The 15620-nt window shown below is 42.8% G+C and overlaps 1 protein-coding gene across 2 annotated transcripts in view; it reads right to left on the bottom strand.

The window, feature by feature from the left end:
- fanci (FA complementation group I) overlaps positions 1-15415 on the bottom strand; it is a 44819-nt gene extending 29404 nt beyond the window's left edge. The window contains exons 1-10 of one of the 2 annotated variants that reach the window (XM_008120175.3): positions 15071-15415; positions 12421-12493; positions 11515-11645; positions 10142-10298; positions 10001-10058; positions 9546-9587; positions 7996-8119; positions 6489-6574; positions 6198-6330; positions 3681-3773 (exon numbers count right to left, since the gene is read on the bottom strand). In XM_008120175.3, the coding sequence (XP_008118382.2) occupies positions 3681-3773; positions 6198-6330; positions 6489-6574; positions 7996-8119; positions 9546-9587; positions 10001-10058; positions 10142-10298; positions 11515-11645; positions 12421-12493; positions 15071-15154 (981 nt within the window). In that variant the 5' untranslated portion in view covers positions 15155-15415. Of the gene's footprint in view, positions 1-3680; positions 3774-6197; positions 6331-6488; positions 6575-7995; positions 8120-9545; positions 9588-10000; positions 10059-10141; positions 10299-11514; positions 11646-12420; positions 12494-15070 lie in introns of those variants that run through there. The other variant, XM_062963556.1, reaches the window with a different exon arrangement.
- Between the last annotated feature and the right edge of the window lie 205 nt (positions 15416-15620).

The following is a 15620-nucleotide window of genomic DNA, read 5'->3' as shown; positions in this document are numbered from 1 at the left end:
CTTGGCCCCCCGGAGCCGGTCTAATAGGTCCGAGATCAAAGGCAGGGGGTAGCGGTTGCGTTTCGTGATATTGTTCAATGCTCTATAGTCCACAACCAAGCGTAGGTCCCCTGACTTCTTTTTCACAAACATCACTGGGGAAGCGGCTGGGGATTGGGAGGGTCTGATGAACCCCTTGCGAAGATTTGACTCTATAAACTCCCTGAGAGCTTCTTGCTCTGGTTCAGTCAGGGAGTAGAGGTGTCCTCGCGGAATCGGGGCTCCCTCGACCAAGTCAATGGCACAGTCGTAGGGTCTATGTGGGGGTAGTTTCTCGGCTTCCTTTTCATTGAAAACGTCCCAAAAGTCCGAATATTTCTTGGGCAAGGTGATGATGGGTTCAGCGTCTATGGCATGGCAGACCTTGGCTACTAGACAGTGGTTTTGACAGTATTTGGAGGCAAACTGTAGTTCTCTGTTGGACCAGGAGATGTTTGGGTCGTGGAGCATCAGCCATGGAATCCCCAGAATCACAGGGAAATGGGGAACCTCGGTGACGAAGAAGGATATTTCTTCCATGTGTTCCCTTATCCACATTCTGGTGGGTTCGGTCCATTGACTTACTGGACCCGTCTTTAGGGGACGGCCATCAATAGCCTGCACCACCCGGGCGTTCTTGAAATCGTGATATTGTAATCCCAGAGAGTCGGCATACTCTCTATCGATGAAATTGTTTGTTGCTCCTGAGTCTATCATGGCATGGATCATGACGGGTCCTTTTTTTGCTGACCACAACGTGACCACTAGGAGAAATAGGACCCCGGTTTGCGGCTCTTGAGTGGGGTTTTTGACCGGGTTGGCGAGCCTCTCTACGCCCGGTCGCTGGCTTCCCCCGCCGGCTTTGTTCCAGCCGCCTCGGACGTCTCCGCGGAGGACGCCGCTGCCAAACGAGCGGCGGGCTTTCTTTTGGCTGGACATTCTCTGGCGAAGTGGCCCCCGTTCCCGCAGTACCAACAGAGGTTTAAACGTTGGTGGCGGGCCTTTTCGGCAACATCTAGTCTGGGGCGCACATTGCCCAACTGCATCGGCTCCTCCTCGCTTCCTCTGGGGTATGGGGCTGGTGGTGGGGGTCTCCACACTGGACGTGGCTGAATACTGGCGGAAGCGGGAGGTTTCACTCCGGCCTGTCCCCTTGGAAAAGGCGCCGGAGTTTATGGCCGGCCACCTCCACGTTGTCCTCGATCCCCCATGTCGCCTTCAGGTGATTCAGGAAGTTTTGCGCGGAACTTAGGTGCATGGAGCCCGCATCAAAGAGCGCCGTCGCCCAATTGGCCGCTGGCCCTTCTAGGAGACTGTAAATCCACGCCACCTTGACTTCTTCTTGGGGGAACTCGGCTTGACGGGCTTCTATGTACGCCTGGCATTGGCGACGGAAAACATGAACCTTGGAGGCTTCTCCAGAAAACTTGGTTGGAAGCGCTAGACCAGGGAGCCGGATACCTCGTTCCTTCAAGCCCCGTATTTCTCCCTCCTGCGTACGGAGTGTATCACGGATTCTGTCGAATTCATCCTTGGAAATGGTGTAGCTGAGTGGTTGGGCTTCCGCCCCGGTTCCTGTAGACATCCTGGCCTAAGGTTAATTGGTGCTTAGGGTGGCGGAGTCAAACTGTCAGGCCCCAGGCTGCAGAGCACCAATAACCATGCGCAGAGACCAGAATCTATCTAATATCTTTATTAAAGGATTATATAAAGTCAATAAAAATAAGTGAAGAATAAAGTTCAGAAATAGACCTTTCAGGAAAGGTCAAATATAGTCCAAGTAAATAATGTCCAATAGAAGATATTAAGGTCCAAAGTTATAATCCAATAACCGAAACACACTCTGCCGAGCAAAGTGTGGGGAAATGACAAGGTCCTTTAGTCCATTGAAGCTTGACAACAGGGCTGGAAAACAAACTAGATTCTTGGCAAACAAGACTTGATACAAGGCAACAAAAAGCAAGAACAAGGTCCGTGGCGAGGTCCGGGGAACAAGGCAGGCTTGGAACTTGGTCCTGGAAACAAGGAACTGGAGTAGCGTAGTCCACACACGTTCTCACTCCTCAAGCTGACGAATTGACTCCGCAAGGATCTCCTTGCGGTAAAACACCTATATAGGATCTTGTTTTCCCTCCAAGGAACACTTTCCCTGGAGAACAAGAAGTGAAACCCAAACTGTGTCCAGATGCATGACTCCTTAGAATTTCCCAAGGGAAACAGGCTTAATCAGCTAATTGTCTGGCAGCGATTCTGGCGCTTCGGTGATTCGCCTCCCTAGCGCCTCTATCTCTATTATAATTATCCTTACGAGAGAACGGGGGAGAATTCTGCCCAAGGCTTGTTTGTCTGACTTCTTCAGGGCAGACATCCTGCAGGTGCAGGGGCTCCGATTCTGGCTGAATCGGTGGGAAACCCAAGTTTTCCTCTTCGTCTGCCACAATAGTACTAGGAACGGGACTACATGGCCCATGAGACATCACAGTAAATATGTCTTTGTTGGGCGAGTGGGCTTAGTAACAAAAGATGTATAGCAGAGTAACTTATTAGCAGCAGCGTGACCCAGCATCAGTAGCCAAAAGAGATGAAAAGAACAAAAACACACAGACCAATGTTATCTCTTCCTTTAGAGGCTTTTCTTGGTAGCAAAATAATATGGTTGCACTATTTACAAAACCAAGGTTTCCATAACACAAATAAAGTTCTTTATAATGCCTTCTTCGACCTGAAAACCTGGTTATTTCAATGTGCTTTTGACTAATTCGGCACAATTTGATGGAGTCCTTTTACCTCCACCTAGACCTATCCACTGCACTTTATTACTGGCCCATCTTATTAGTGACTTTGCAATATATTGCACATTATTAGTGCCTTGCCTCCAATTTTTGAACGCACCCATTGCACCCAGCTATTGTTGGGTGCTTTATGCTTTTAATGTTTTTATATATTTTTATGTATCAATTCATCGTAACTGAATGTATCTTGTGTTGTTGTATTTTATTGTTGCATTACTGGGATTGGTCCCCATGTAAGCTGCCCCGAGTCCCTTCAGGGAGATGGGGCAGGATATAAGAATAAAGTTGTTGTTGTTGTTGTTATTTGCTTCCACGCTGGGCTTCTTTCTCATGCAGATAAACAGCTTTGCCCTCACAGAGCCTCCTCTCATAATGAACTTACACAGGAGCTTCACAGTAGTTTTACACACAGCAGCCTTCACACTGGAGCTTCACACATGAGGCCTTCTCACACTGAGTCCTAGTCACACTGAGGCCTTCTCACATTGAGGCCTACTAAGCTAAAGGCACAACTGTTTATATTGAACTGCAGCATTTGCTGAGTCCTTGCATCCATTTTAACCCTTTCAGTGCTTGATTCACATTTTTGTAATTAAAAATATCTAGTTAATTGTTAATATTTCTGACAGTCTTTATATAATTTACACATGTGTCATGGGTTACAATATTTTAAATTGTGTTAACTAGTTTTAAATTGTTGTTTTAAGTGATTCAATATGCTTTCAGTACTTCAAAATTATTCTTGTTGTTATAAACTGTATTGAATACTGCCCTGAGACCCTTGGAATATAAGGGCAGGTTATAAAATAGTACACATAAGCATTCTCTGACTCCCTGATGTGGTCAAAATTGAGAAGGAAAAGTGTATACCTGCTCTTCAAACCGGTGTATTTTGGCCATTGAGAGCAGAATGGTGACACTGAAGGGACATAGGGCTCTGCTGGGGTCTCCCTGCTGCTCTGCCTGGAAAACATCAAGCAACCAAAACACATTAGAGAGTTGTTGATGTACCACTGTATTAATAATCTTACATGTGATAACTCCTTAGCACAGTTCAAACTGGAAATAAAGTTTTGCTTGAGAAAAGAGAGTAACATCTGGGCAATCAAGTGAAATAGTGCAGTGAGAAGCCTCTGCTCTTCTTGCTGCATGAAAAATACGATACAACTCTGCTAATAGTTACTCTAATAAAGCCTTGCTTGAGAGAGTCAGAAACTCATTTGGTTTTGAACCAGTGCGTGGGGCTATAATATTCTCACAGCAAATTCCACTAAGTTGGAGGCTGCTTTCCCTTTGTCTTTAGCTTGCAGAAATAGACAAAATGAGAACACAAGTTCAGCCACTCTCCTTCTGTTTGCCTGGCTGAGCAAATATAGAAGTCTTTACTTTCAATTTTGCTTGTTTGTCTCCCTTTTTTGTGAAGAGAGAAACATGGATTTAACATTCCTCACAGTGAAGATAGCAGCAGATCACAGGCCAGAAAATAAAATAATACAGTAGAGTCTCACTTATCCAACACTCGCTTATCCAACATTCTGGATTATCCAACACATTTTTGTAGTCAATGTTTTCAATAAATCATGATATTTTGGTGCTAAATTCGTAAATACAGTAATTACTACATAGCATTACTGTGTATTGACCTACTTTTTCTGTCAAATTTGTTGTATAACGTGATGTTTTGGTGCTTAATTTGTGAATTCATAACCTAATTTGATGTTTAATAGGCTTTTCCTTAATCTCTCCTTATTATCCAACATATTCACTTATCCAACATTCTGCCGGCCCGTTTATGTTGGATTAGTGAGACTCTACTATAATAATAATAATAATAATAATTTTTATTTCTAATCTGCACCTCTCTCCCTAAAGAGGTGTCAAGAGGCTTCCAAACATAACACAAAAACATGGCAAACATTCAGTTCTGTAAAAATAACACCTTCGTGGTAGATACAGGTAGGGTAGATATAAGGTAAACAAACAAACAACACATTCAAAACATTTAAAAACATTTACACATAAATTAACACAGAGAAAGCAACATTGGCAAAAGTTATAAAAGTCAAATATTGTTTGTAAAAAAGATCTTGGGAGTCCTCGTGGACAAGTTAAACATGAGCCTACAATGTGATGCGGCAGCGAAAAAAGCCAATGGGATTTTGGCCTGAATATATAGGGATATAGCGTCTAGATCCAGGGAAGTCATGCTACCCCTCTATTCTGCCTTGGTCAGGCCACACCTGGAATATTGTGTCCAATTCTGGGCACCGCAGTTGAAGGGAGATGTTGACAAGCTGGAAAGCGTCCAGAGGTCTGGAAAGGTCTGGAGAACAAGCCCTATGGGGAGTGGCTTAAAGAGCTGGGTCTGGGCATGTTTAGCCTGCAGAAGAGAAGGCTGAGAGGAGACATGATAGCCATGTACAAATATGAGAGGATGTCATAGGGAGGAGGGAGCAAGCTTGTTTTGTGCTGCCCTGGAGACTAGGATGCGGAACAATGGCTTCAAACTACAAGAAAGGAGATTCCACCTGAACATCAGGAAGAACTTCCTCACGGTGAGAAGGGCTGTTCAGCACTGGAACTCTCTGCCCTGGACTGTGGTGGAAGCTCCTTCTTTGGAGGCTTTTAGGCAGAGGCTAGATGGCTATATGTCGGGGGTGCTTTGAATGAGATTTTCCTGCGTCTTACAGGGGGTTGGACTGGATGGCCCATGAGGTCTCTTTCAACTCTGATTCTATGAATGGTGCTCTAGTTAGTAAACTGGCTGATCTCTGAACCAGTTAAGCCTTCTGAACTATCTTCAAAGGCAGCCCCACATACAGAGCGTTGCAGTAATCCTATCGGGATGTGCCTAAAGCATGGACAACCATGGCCATGTCTGGCTTTTCAAGGTACGGGCGCAGCTAGCACACAAATTTTAACTGTGCAAAGGTGCTCCTGGCCATTGCCAATACCTGGGCCTCCAAGGTCAGCGATGAGCCCAGGGTCACCCCCATCATGCGGACCTGTGTCTTCAGGGGGAGCGTGACCCCATCCAACACAGGCTGTAACCTCACACCTTGATACGCCTTCCGACTGACCAAAAGTACCTCTCAACTTGTTTGCTCTCATCCTGTCCATTACTGATGACAAACACCAGCTCAGGATCAGGGTGGTATCCTTGGCTTTAGGTGGAAAGGAGTAATAGAGTTTATTTTGGGTTCCATTCTTTAGGGGAATCACACAGAACTCAGTAAGACGGCAAAAGCAACCTGGCGTCCCAAATCATGATTAGCTTCAATGAGAACAATGTTACAATTCTGGAAGTCTATTAGGTCAATTATAAATGACCTTCCAAGGCACTGATGAGCACTAACACTACCTAGCTTTATTACACATTTGGCATACCTTTAAGTATTTTATTAGCTCCTTTCCTAAATCCTGGTCCAAATTAATGGCCAGCACTATATGCAGAACGATGGTGCCTTCCACGTGACGGAGCTGATCTGCAGGAACCGTGGCTTCTTCGAGGTCCATTGACCTGAAAGAGTTGGCCACACAAAGGTCAAAGATACACTCATAGTTGTAACACAGACACAAGCGAGAACAATCACACAAAAGTACATCAATCTCACGCTGGAGGAGCAATTACTGGGTTAAAAAACACCAGAAATATTAAGAACACAAGGAGCGACTTACTCTGAATTCTTCTGTTCCTCTTTTAGCTTTTTATCCATTTGGTTGAAAAAGTTGATGATTCCTTGCAATATGTTTTTCTTACTACCCTGATAGATTACGAAACAAGAAAAGAACATACATATTAATAAAATAATAATAGGAAGTCATCAATGAGCATCCATATGTTCGGGGTGGTACAATCCTTTTGGGTCTTCACAATTTGACAAAAAGGTTCTCAGGCCAAAGTAAGGCATTCAGTTATTTAACATCGACATGAACTATTGGGTACTTCATTAATATCAAAGAACTATCCATTATTTCCATGAGTATAATTTTCAGTTCTAATGTTAGATCATTTCTCATTTTAGCTTCTATGCAGTCATGGGGTTCAGCAAATGCTAATACAACATTGTGATAGATATCCAACAGTGAGATTATTTTTAGACACGAATGAGGTTATTAATCATAGGCTATGAAAACAAGACTGAACACACATGTCCAGTGGGTCCAAGTGCTGAAATTTGTTCAGTTGTCACAAAAATATGTGCAGACTTTATAAATGTGATTTTAATATGTGTGGGTATGAATGAATTGTATGGAAGGATGTATGAATGAGAGCTAATAATTTGGAGACACCATTCAAGAATATTAAGGCCGGTAATGACTAACTACCTGCTTGCTGAATTGTAATAAAAAAACTGCTAATAAGAACTCAAATAGTTGACCTGCCTAACTAACTGTGATAAGAACTGTGACAGTGATAAGGGAAATGTTTACGTCTGTTTATATCTGCCAACATTTGCTAACTTGATGAACTTTTGAGGCAGAGACAAAGGATGTTAATAAGGAAGTCAACAGAAGGCCAACACCAATCAGGAAGAATCAACATCTGGTCCAGGAAACTGAGATGGAGCCAGGATGGAAAACGTCTATCATTCATTTACAATTTTGGGACAACATCAGCAAAATATTGCTATATAAGTGACCTTATGACAATCCAGAAATCGTGACAGACAGCAAGGCAGTTCACCCTCCATGCTCAGTGGAGATGGTGTATGAGAAAGTGGCAGATATGTAATGGAAGCAGTGTGATCACTTTGGGCCTCCTTTTCTCAAGGGAAGAGGAAGGAGTGCGTTTTGGAGTCATGTGCTTTTGGGAGCTTTGGTGTTTTGGCATTTTGGAACTGTGTGTTGGCAGGCTGCAGAGGAAGCAGGGCCTTGCCTAAGCAGGTGCTTCTCCAAGGAGTGAGAAAAAGATCTGGTAATACTTGGATATGTGTGTGAGGATGAATGCCTAAACATGTGTGTGAATGCTGAGTGAAAATGTAACCCCCATGTTTGTTTGTTTGCTAGCCAATGTAACTGTAAGTTGCTTGTGAATCCAATGCTGTTACACAGTATCTGCATGTCTAAATGTTGTTCTGTAAAAGTTCTGATATACTTCTCACACTGAAACTGCAATAAAAAGAACCTATGCTTTAAAGTTATTGAAAAGTTATTCATAACACAGTTTCTATGAAGATTTTACCTTGGAAGAAAGCAACAGGAGTTGATAAACTAAAGGAGGGATTTCTTGGAGGTCTAACTTAGGAAACATCCTTAGGACTTTCTCCACCACAAACTGCAGCTCTTCTGTACTTAGTGGGACATCCCTGGAGAGGACGAAGGGGGGAAAACAAAACACAAATCAGTATCATCCCAAAGGACTTTCAAGCAGAGGCCGGAGAGCCACCTGTCAGGAGTGCTTTGATTGTACGTTTCCTGCATGATTCTATGAAAAGGCAACGGGAGCAGATATGGTGAAAATATGACCTTTCACACGTTGAGGGCTGCAGTTCCCAAGTAGTAAATGGTCATGCAATCTAACAAAAACCTGAGCCATGTACACAGCCTAGTTTGCTCTAGAGCAAGCAGAAAACAGAATCCTCTCTGTAAAGGAAGGATCTAAGCCTTTAAAGATATAGGCATGGTTCGCTGACCTTTGAAAGCATCCTAGGGTGCATCTACAGTGTAGAATTAATGCAGTTTGACAAAGAGTATTGCCCGGTATTTGTTTCCTATGTCTCATTCGTGCTTTTGTACTGTATCGTTCATTCGTATTGCAAAGTACGGCAGAACCCTCCCCATACAGTGAAATGAAAATGAAAGCAGCACAAAACCGTTTCCTTTGCTGCTGTTCGTTCCTCTGCCTGCCCCGCTTGTTGCCCCTTGCCTGACTCAGTGCCGGCCTTGCAGCCTGCTTATTCTTTAACCTCAGGTCTTCTCCGTAGATTGAGAGGGAGACCTCTCAGAATCAGTGGTATCTTAAGCCCTTAGGTTAGAGGGCAGGACCAGCAGGGAAAGAGGGAATGTTTTTAAGATTTTATTTATAGAAAGAAAAGAAAATATCTAAAATGTGGGGGATGATCCAAACCTTGTAAGAGTTGGAGGGCTAAAAGTGGTAGATATGCCCTCCATGTGTGGTGATTTTCACCCCTCCATCCCTAAAACTGAGCAGAAGGGGAGCCTGGGCAGCCCGCCCATTGCTGCCAGTGGGATGAATGCATTTTTATATTCGGATGGTGAAACGAAAGAGCTCATTCGGATGGAAGCAGCTGACGGACAATGAAACAAATAGAAACAAGTAGCGATTTTATACAAATGCACAAGACTATTTGACACCACTTTAACTGCCATGGCCCAATGCTATGAAATGCTTGGATTTGTAGTTAGGTGAGACACCAGCACTCTTTGGGAGAGAAGATAAAAGACCTTGCAAAACTACAACTCCCATGGCTCCATGGTGTTGTGATGGAATGTGTTCCCTAACCCATGAGGAGGGCTAGATGCAGAGTTATTTGTCATAAGCCTTTCCCATCTTTCCGACTCATTAAATGTTGCAAGGGCTACTACTGGAGCTTGAGCCATTCCCAGGTGATGCAACTTAGATCCCTCTATTCAGAGCTTTCCAAAGACTGACTGCCTAAGACCTCTTCCCAAATGCAAACATGGACTGTGATTAAAGTGCCTGTACTTTGGGAGGACATTTAAGCCACAAGAGAAAACCAAATAATTGTAGTATTATATAGGTTAGATTACCTGAACATAGAAGTTAAATGAATCACATGTTGATGACCCCACCTGTTAAAAAACAGAAAATAAAAAACAGAAAATAAACTCCCAATGGAAAAAACTTTCAGAAGGTTAGCTGTTTGTTGCAGCAAAAGGAGCACATGGTATCCCGTCACACCTTAAATACTTAAATTTATGATGCCATAGGATTGGACATCTGATGAAACTGGCTCAACTCCTGAGATCCTTGCACCAAAAGAAAATCTCTGTCCGAATGGATGATTTTGTCTGAAATAATCCATTCACTTCAGACATAAAGCAAAGAAAATGAGTAAAAAAGTGAAAATCTGTGAAAAACCACTTACAGTGACTTTGGTGCTTGATTTTCTATATGCCAAAATACCTTTTTAAAATTAGTGCATTTTGTCCAGTTATGAAGGGAAGCAATAAACCGGAACATGATCTGGCAAAGAAATGCCTACCTGCTGGAGCACAGGGTATTGATCAGCTGTTTCTTCAGTTCTTCTCCATTCAGCTCACCTGGAAGAGGGAAACAAAATCACGTAACAGAAAGGCACTTTGGAGAAAGAATTAGAGAGGCAATAAAACAGGAAAGGGCTTACCTGTCCCATAAACCAAGGTCTCTTTGGATGTTGCCAGTGCTGTTAGAACAGTAGGAAACAGCTCCAAGGATTTACCACTGAGCAGGCCACCTCCTTTGACAGCATCAACAAACAAAGTGGCCAGGTCAGCCAATGCGGGGCCTGGCAGTTTGTGAGCCTGACCAATGAAGAACAACATGTAAGAATACCATTTGGAGGGATACAATTAACCAACAAGTGGTCGTGGAAGAAGAAGGAATTAACTCTCAAGATGCAACTAAAAACATCACTTTACAAAGAGCTGTTGTACTCGCATTCTGGAACGTGTTTCCACATGAGCAAAAAGGAAACACTGCTCTGCTATGTCACATCAGTCAATAAGAAATTGAAGATCAGGAATCTTTAACTATTACAATGTGCAAACTACCTTTGATGATGGCCAATGTTAGCAGACATGCAATGCTGTCTTTAAAAAACTGCCAACTCTTTCCACTGGCTCTGCTCCTGCATATTTAACAGCAGCAGCCTCACAAGCAGAAATAAACAGGTAACACACACACACACACACACACACACAGGGGGTGTCTGTAAAGCCTCTTTACCATTTTAAAAATATTACAAAGGTAATTGATGAGATATCTCAGTCAGATTTGTTCTATGTACTCAGTGGTTATCAAAGTTTTAAATCACACTGCCTTTGGGTATTTCAGGTACCCTGCTGATGAAGCAGGTACTATTAAATGAAAGGAACCCCTAAAAATGGCTACTCCTCCAGAGAAGGCACAATGTGTTGCATGGTTTATCGAAACAAAATCAGATTCAGCAAAACGACAGAGCTAAGTATGGAAGATATCCTCCATCACGTCTGTCAATTTGTACATAGCACATATTAGACTTTTTTTTTTGCTTTTGTAATTTTTTTTAATGGTAAAGAGACTTTATGGACATTCTGTATATTTCCTGGCATGGAGACAGACTAAATTTCAGATCATGAGCAGCTCCAAAAGTCAAAAGGGTTAATAATATCAGTATGCAGGATAATAAGATGACAAGAGACACCTATCCAGTAAGTCGGCAACACTTTTTTCTTGGAGTATGATTGCTTGATCAAGAAGATTAAATAAGTTCCATGAGACAAAATGCATCAGCATAACGGTGTACAGAATAAACTACAGAAAATGCATCTTTTACATTAAGGTGGGGGATTTGATTCTCTGGATGTTTCTGAAGAACTCCCAGCATACCTCACCACAGACTATGTAGTCAAGAGCCAATGGGAGTGGTAATACAATATCCAAACAAATTCTGGGTTATCTGCTGACCAACTCAAGAACATAAACCTGGTCAGATCTAGCTGCCCTCAGTGAAACTGGTCCTAAGAAACCCAAGCCTACCTCTAGCATAAGGAGCCGTATAATCTCAGATGCAGATTCCACATGCAGGTCCCCCGACTCCACCAACTGGATACAGTGCTTGTAAACACTAAGTCTCCTAACAACACCATTCTGTTGGGAGCAAGGAGAACCTAGTGTGGAGGATAGAAATACAGTAATAAAGGAAGGCATCAAGATGAGCATTTCAACACAGCTTTCTGGCGAAAAGGAATGATGGTGGCTTGGACTTCAACTGATGAATTGATAAAGACATAATTCACCAGCCACTAAAATGTCCTGTGCAACTGTAATGTGAGGATATTCCTACCTCAGTAAAAACAAAGCCAATTAAAAATTTCCCAAATGTTTAGATTTGTTGGTCAAACGATATTCACTATGAAGAAGGAATTAATTGTTGCTAAACACTATGGTGATACTAATGCCAGGAAGCCCACCTGGTAGGAATATTTCACAAGACAAGAGCTATGAAGTCTCCCTAAACCCCAACAGTACTATTTGGAAACTTAATTTTGCATATATTTGAGTAACGTAGAAGACTCGTACACATAAATGTTTGTAGTTGAATCAAAAGCCTAAAAAAAACCAAGCCATGTTGAATTTATTTATTATTTTATTTGCGATATTTATATACCGCCCTCCTCAATCCCGAAGGGGATTCAGAGCGGTTCAATGCCCTCGATACAAAACAGCATAAAACATCAAAGTTGACCCTCCCCTAATAAAACATTAAACATTATTAAACACATCACATAAAATAACATCATATATTACGCAACGACCTAGCCGTTGTCTGTACACCGTCCTGGGTCACTGCACTTTCAACTTTCACTTCAACTTTAAATATTCCTATGATGGGCCGAACGCCTGGTTCCACAGTTCAGTCCGTCACAGATCATGGCCTCATACCTTTGAAGATCCCCCTGAGAAAGACACAGATCTCCTTCCCTCTCAAAGCCTGCTTTGTAACCAGGTCACTCAACTGCAGCAAGAAGAAAAGAACCATAAGATGTATTTGTCATTATACAGGCAGTTCCCAAATTACAAACAAGATAGGTTCTATAGGTTTGTTCTTAAGCTGAATTTGTATGTAAGTCAGAACAGGGGCATTTTTAAGAATAACTCCAGCCAAATATATATACATATGTCGCTTTGGATAGCACAGGGAAGGGTAAACACCCCTGTGGCATTTGTTTTGCTGTTTGTTCCCCCATTCAGAAGATTTCGCCTCACTTTCTGTTCTCTGTAAGAATTGGATTTTGAAGAATTTGGCTTTTCAAATTTTATAGTCTATGTAGTCTAGAGACTATGCAAGTCGTAATACAACAATATCCAAACAAATTCTGGTTTATCTGCTGACCAACTCATGAACATAAACCTGGTCAGATCTAGCTGCCCTCCGTGAAACTGGTCCTAAGAAATCCAAGCCTACCTCTAGCATAATGTTGCAAAGAACCTTCCACAAGTATATAAACCCCACTGGGCTAGTTTCAAACAGACCTCACAACCTCTGAGGATGCCTGCCATAGATGTGGGTGAAATGCCAGGAGAGAATGCTTTATTCTTCTAACCTGCCTCCATCTCCCCGAAGGGACTCGGGGCGGCTTACATGGGGACCAAGCCCGAAAAACACATCCTTGCATTTAGATCACCCAATATGTAAAGATATGTTAGGAAATTTAGTTAGCATTGAGAAGAGGTCCTTCTATAGTTTACTCCATGTCTCTTTAATCTAATTTTTGGCAGCCAGACTTATAACTGGAGCGGCGTACAGGAAGCATACTACTGTTCATTTTTTTTTGTTCAACAACAAATGTGAATTCTTCTTCATGGAAAAATAAGACATCCCCCAAAAATAAGACCTAGCGCATCTTTGGAAGTAAAAATTATTATAATACACTGTCTTATTTTCAGGGGAAACACGGTAGTTTCTCCATACTTCACAACCTCTGAGGATGCCTACTATAAATGTGGGCGAAACGTCAGGAGAGAATACTTCTGGAACATGGCCATACAGCCTGGAAAACATACAACCCTGTTTTAATTGTTGTTGGATTGGGTGTGCTCCCCATGTGAGCTGCCCCGAGTCCCTCCGGGGAGGTGGGATATAAAAATGAAGTCATTTATTATTATTGTATGACACAGAAAACAAGATAGATATGCTGGATTTCATATCACAAAATCACAAGTCCAACACTTCCTAAGTGTCTAGGACTGTGTGATGTATTTTCAGATGATGTGGGCAGATCTCAATAGGGTGGCCTTTTGCAGTTGGCAGATCATAATTTTGTCAATGTCTATTCTTTCCAAATGCTGGCTGAGATCTTTTGGCACGGCACCCAATGTGCCAATCAACACCGGGACCACCTGCACTGGTTTCTGCCAGAGTCTTTGAAGTTCAGTCTTGAGAGGGCCTTCTCCGTCGTGGCCCCCCGGCTTTGGAACTTGCTCCCCAGGGAGATCAGGCAGGCCCCTACCCTCCTCTCCTTCCAGAAGAGCCTAAAAACCTGGCTCTTCCAAAAGGCCTTCGAGGATTAATCATTGTAGGTTTGATCTATCTGCCCATTCAACAATAGGATGCCTGGCCATTATTACTTTGCACTTTATTGACTATTTTAGCTCTGGAACTACCTCTCCCATGTTGAAGTTTTCTGCACTTTGGCCCAGATCCGTGTTTAACCTCCCGTTTTTAACTTTTTATGCTGTATGCTGACTTTTTATGACTGTTTTACTGATGTCGATGTTTTATTGGTGCGAAATTTGTTTTATTGTCTTATTGTTGTTATTGTATTGTTGTGTCGGGCATGGCCCCATGTAAGCCGCTCCGAGTCCCTCCGGGGAGATGGGGCGGGGTATAAAAATAAAGTTGTTATTATTATTATTATAGGTCCTGATAGCGGGTGAGTTTTCCCTGTTGTTTGTTTATTCATTTATTATATTATTAATATTATTACAGTAGAGTCTCACTTATCCAAGACTCGCTTATCCAAGCTTCTGGATTATCCAAGGCACGATGTTTTCAATATATCATGATATTTTGGTGCTAAATTCGTAAATACAGTAATTACAACATAACATTACTGGGTACTGAACTACTTTTTCTGTCAAATGTGTTATATAACATGATGTTTTGGTGCTTAATTTGTAAAATCATAACCTAATTTGATGTTTAATAGGCTTTTCCTTAATCCCTCCTTATTATCCAAGATATTTGCTTATCCAACGTTCTGCCGGCCTGTATATGTTGGATGAGTGAGACTCTGCTGTATCATGATATTTTGGTGCTAAATTAGTAAATACAGTAATTACAACATAACATTACTGTGTATTGAACTACTTTTTCTGTCCAATTTGTTGTATAACATGATGTTTTGGTGCTTAATTTGTAAAATCATAACCTAATTTGATGTTTAATAGGCTTTTCCTTAATCCCTCCTTATTATCCAACACATTTGCTTATCCAACGTTCTGCCGGCCGGTTTAGCTTGGATAAGTGAGACTCTACTGTATTATTATTATTATTATTATTATCGCCATCATCGTCGCTGTCGTGTCTCACCTCCTTTCCTTTCAGGTTTTGCAGAAAGGCCTGAAGCCGCTCTGGTTCCCCCTCTGCTGCCAGGGAGAGGATTCTCTGCTCCATCTCAAGTCTGAGGAAAAACGTCTTTGAGCTTCACATGTGTTTACTTCCTGAGCTTCCTGTCAGAAGAGTGAAGGCGACTGAGAAGGCCAGGCCGCCCAGTCCATTCCCTCCAAGCCTCGAAGGAGATGGAAGCACAGGCGGGCGGGTCCGTGTGCTTGTTTTATCCTCCCTCAGAAAGGCCAGAAACGGGAAAGGAAGCGGCCACGCGAGACTCCGCTCCCGCCTGGAATCCCTTCAAAAGGCAAATCTCCCGCCCGGAACTGCGCCGGCGTTGCCCTGGGCAACAAGGCCCGCCCCACTCACGCGTCTTTGACGGCCGCTGACATCTCGAGCCGCCCCGCCCCGCCCCGCCCCGGAGCCGATCTCTTTGGCGCATGCGCATCAGGAGAAGATAGCTGAGGAAAGGCCGAGAGGATCAGGCGGGAGGGAAGAAGGCCGCCGAGTCGGTCTATTTATTTTATTTTAT

The sequence above is a fragment of the Anolis carolinensis genome, unplaced genomic scaffold (assembly GCF_035594765.1).
Source record: "Anolis carolinensis isolate JA03-04 unplaced genomic scaffold, rAnoCar3.1.pri scaffold_11, whole genome shotgun sequence".
Classification (NCBI taxonomy): Eukaryota; Metazoa; Chordata; class Lepidosauria; order Squamata; family Dactyloidae; genus Anolis; species Anolis carolinensis.
This window is presented reverse-complemented; position numbering and strand designations above follow the sequence as displayed.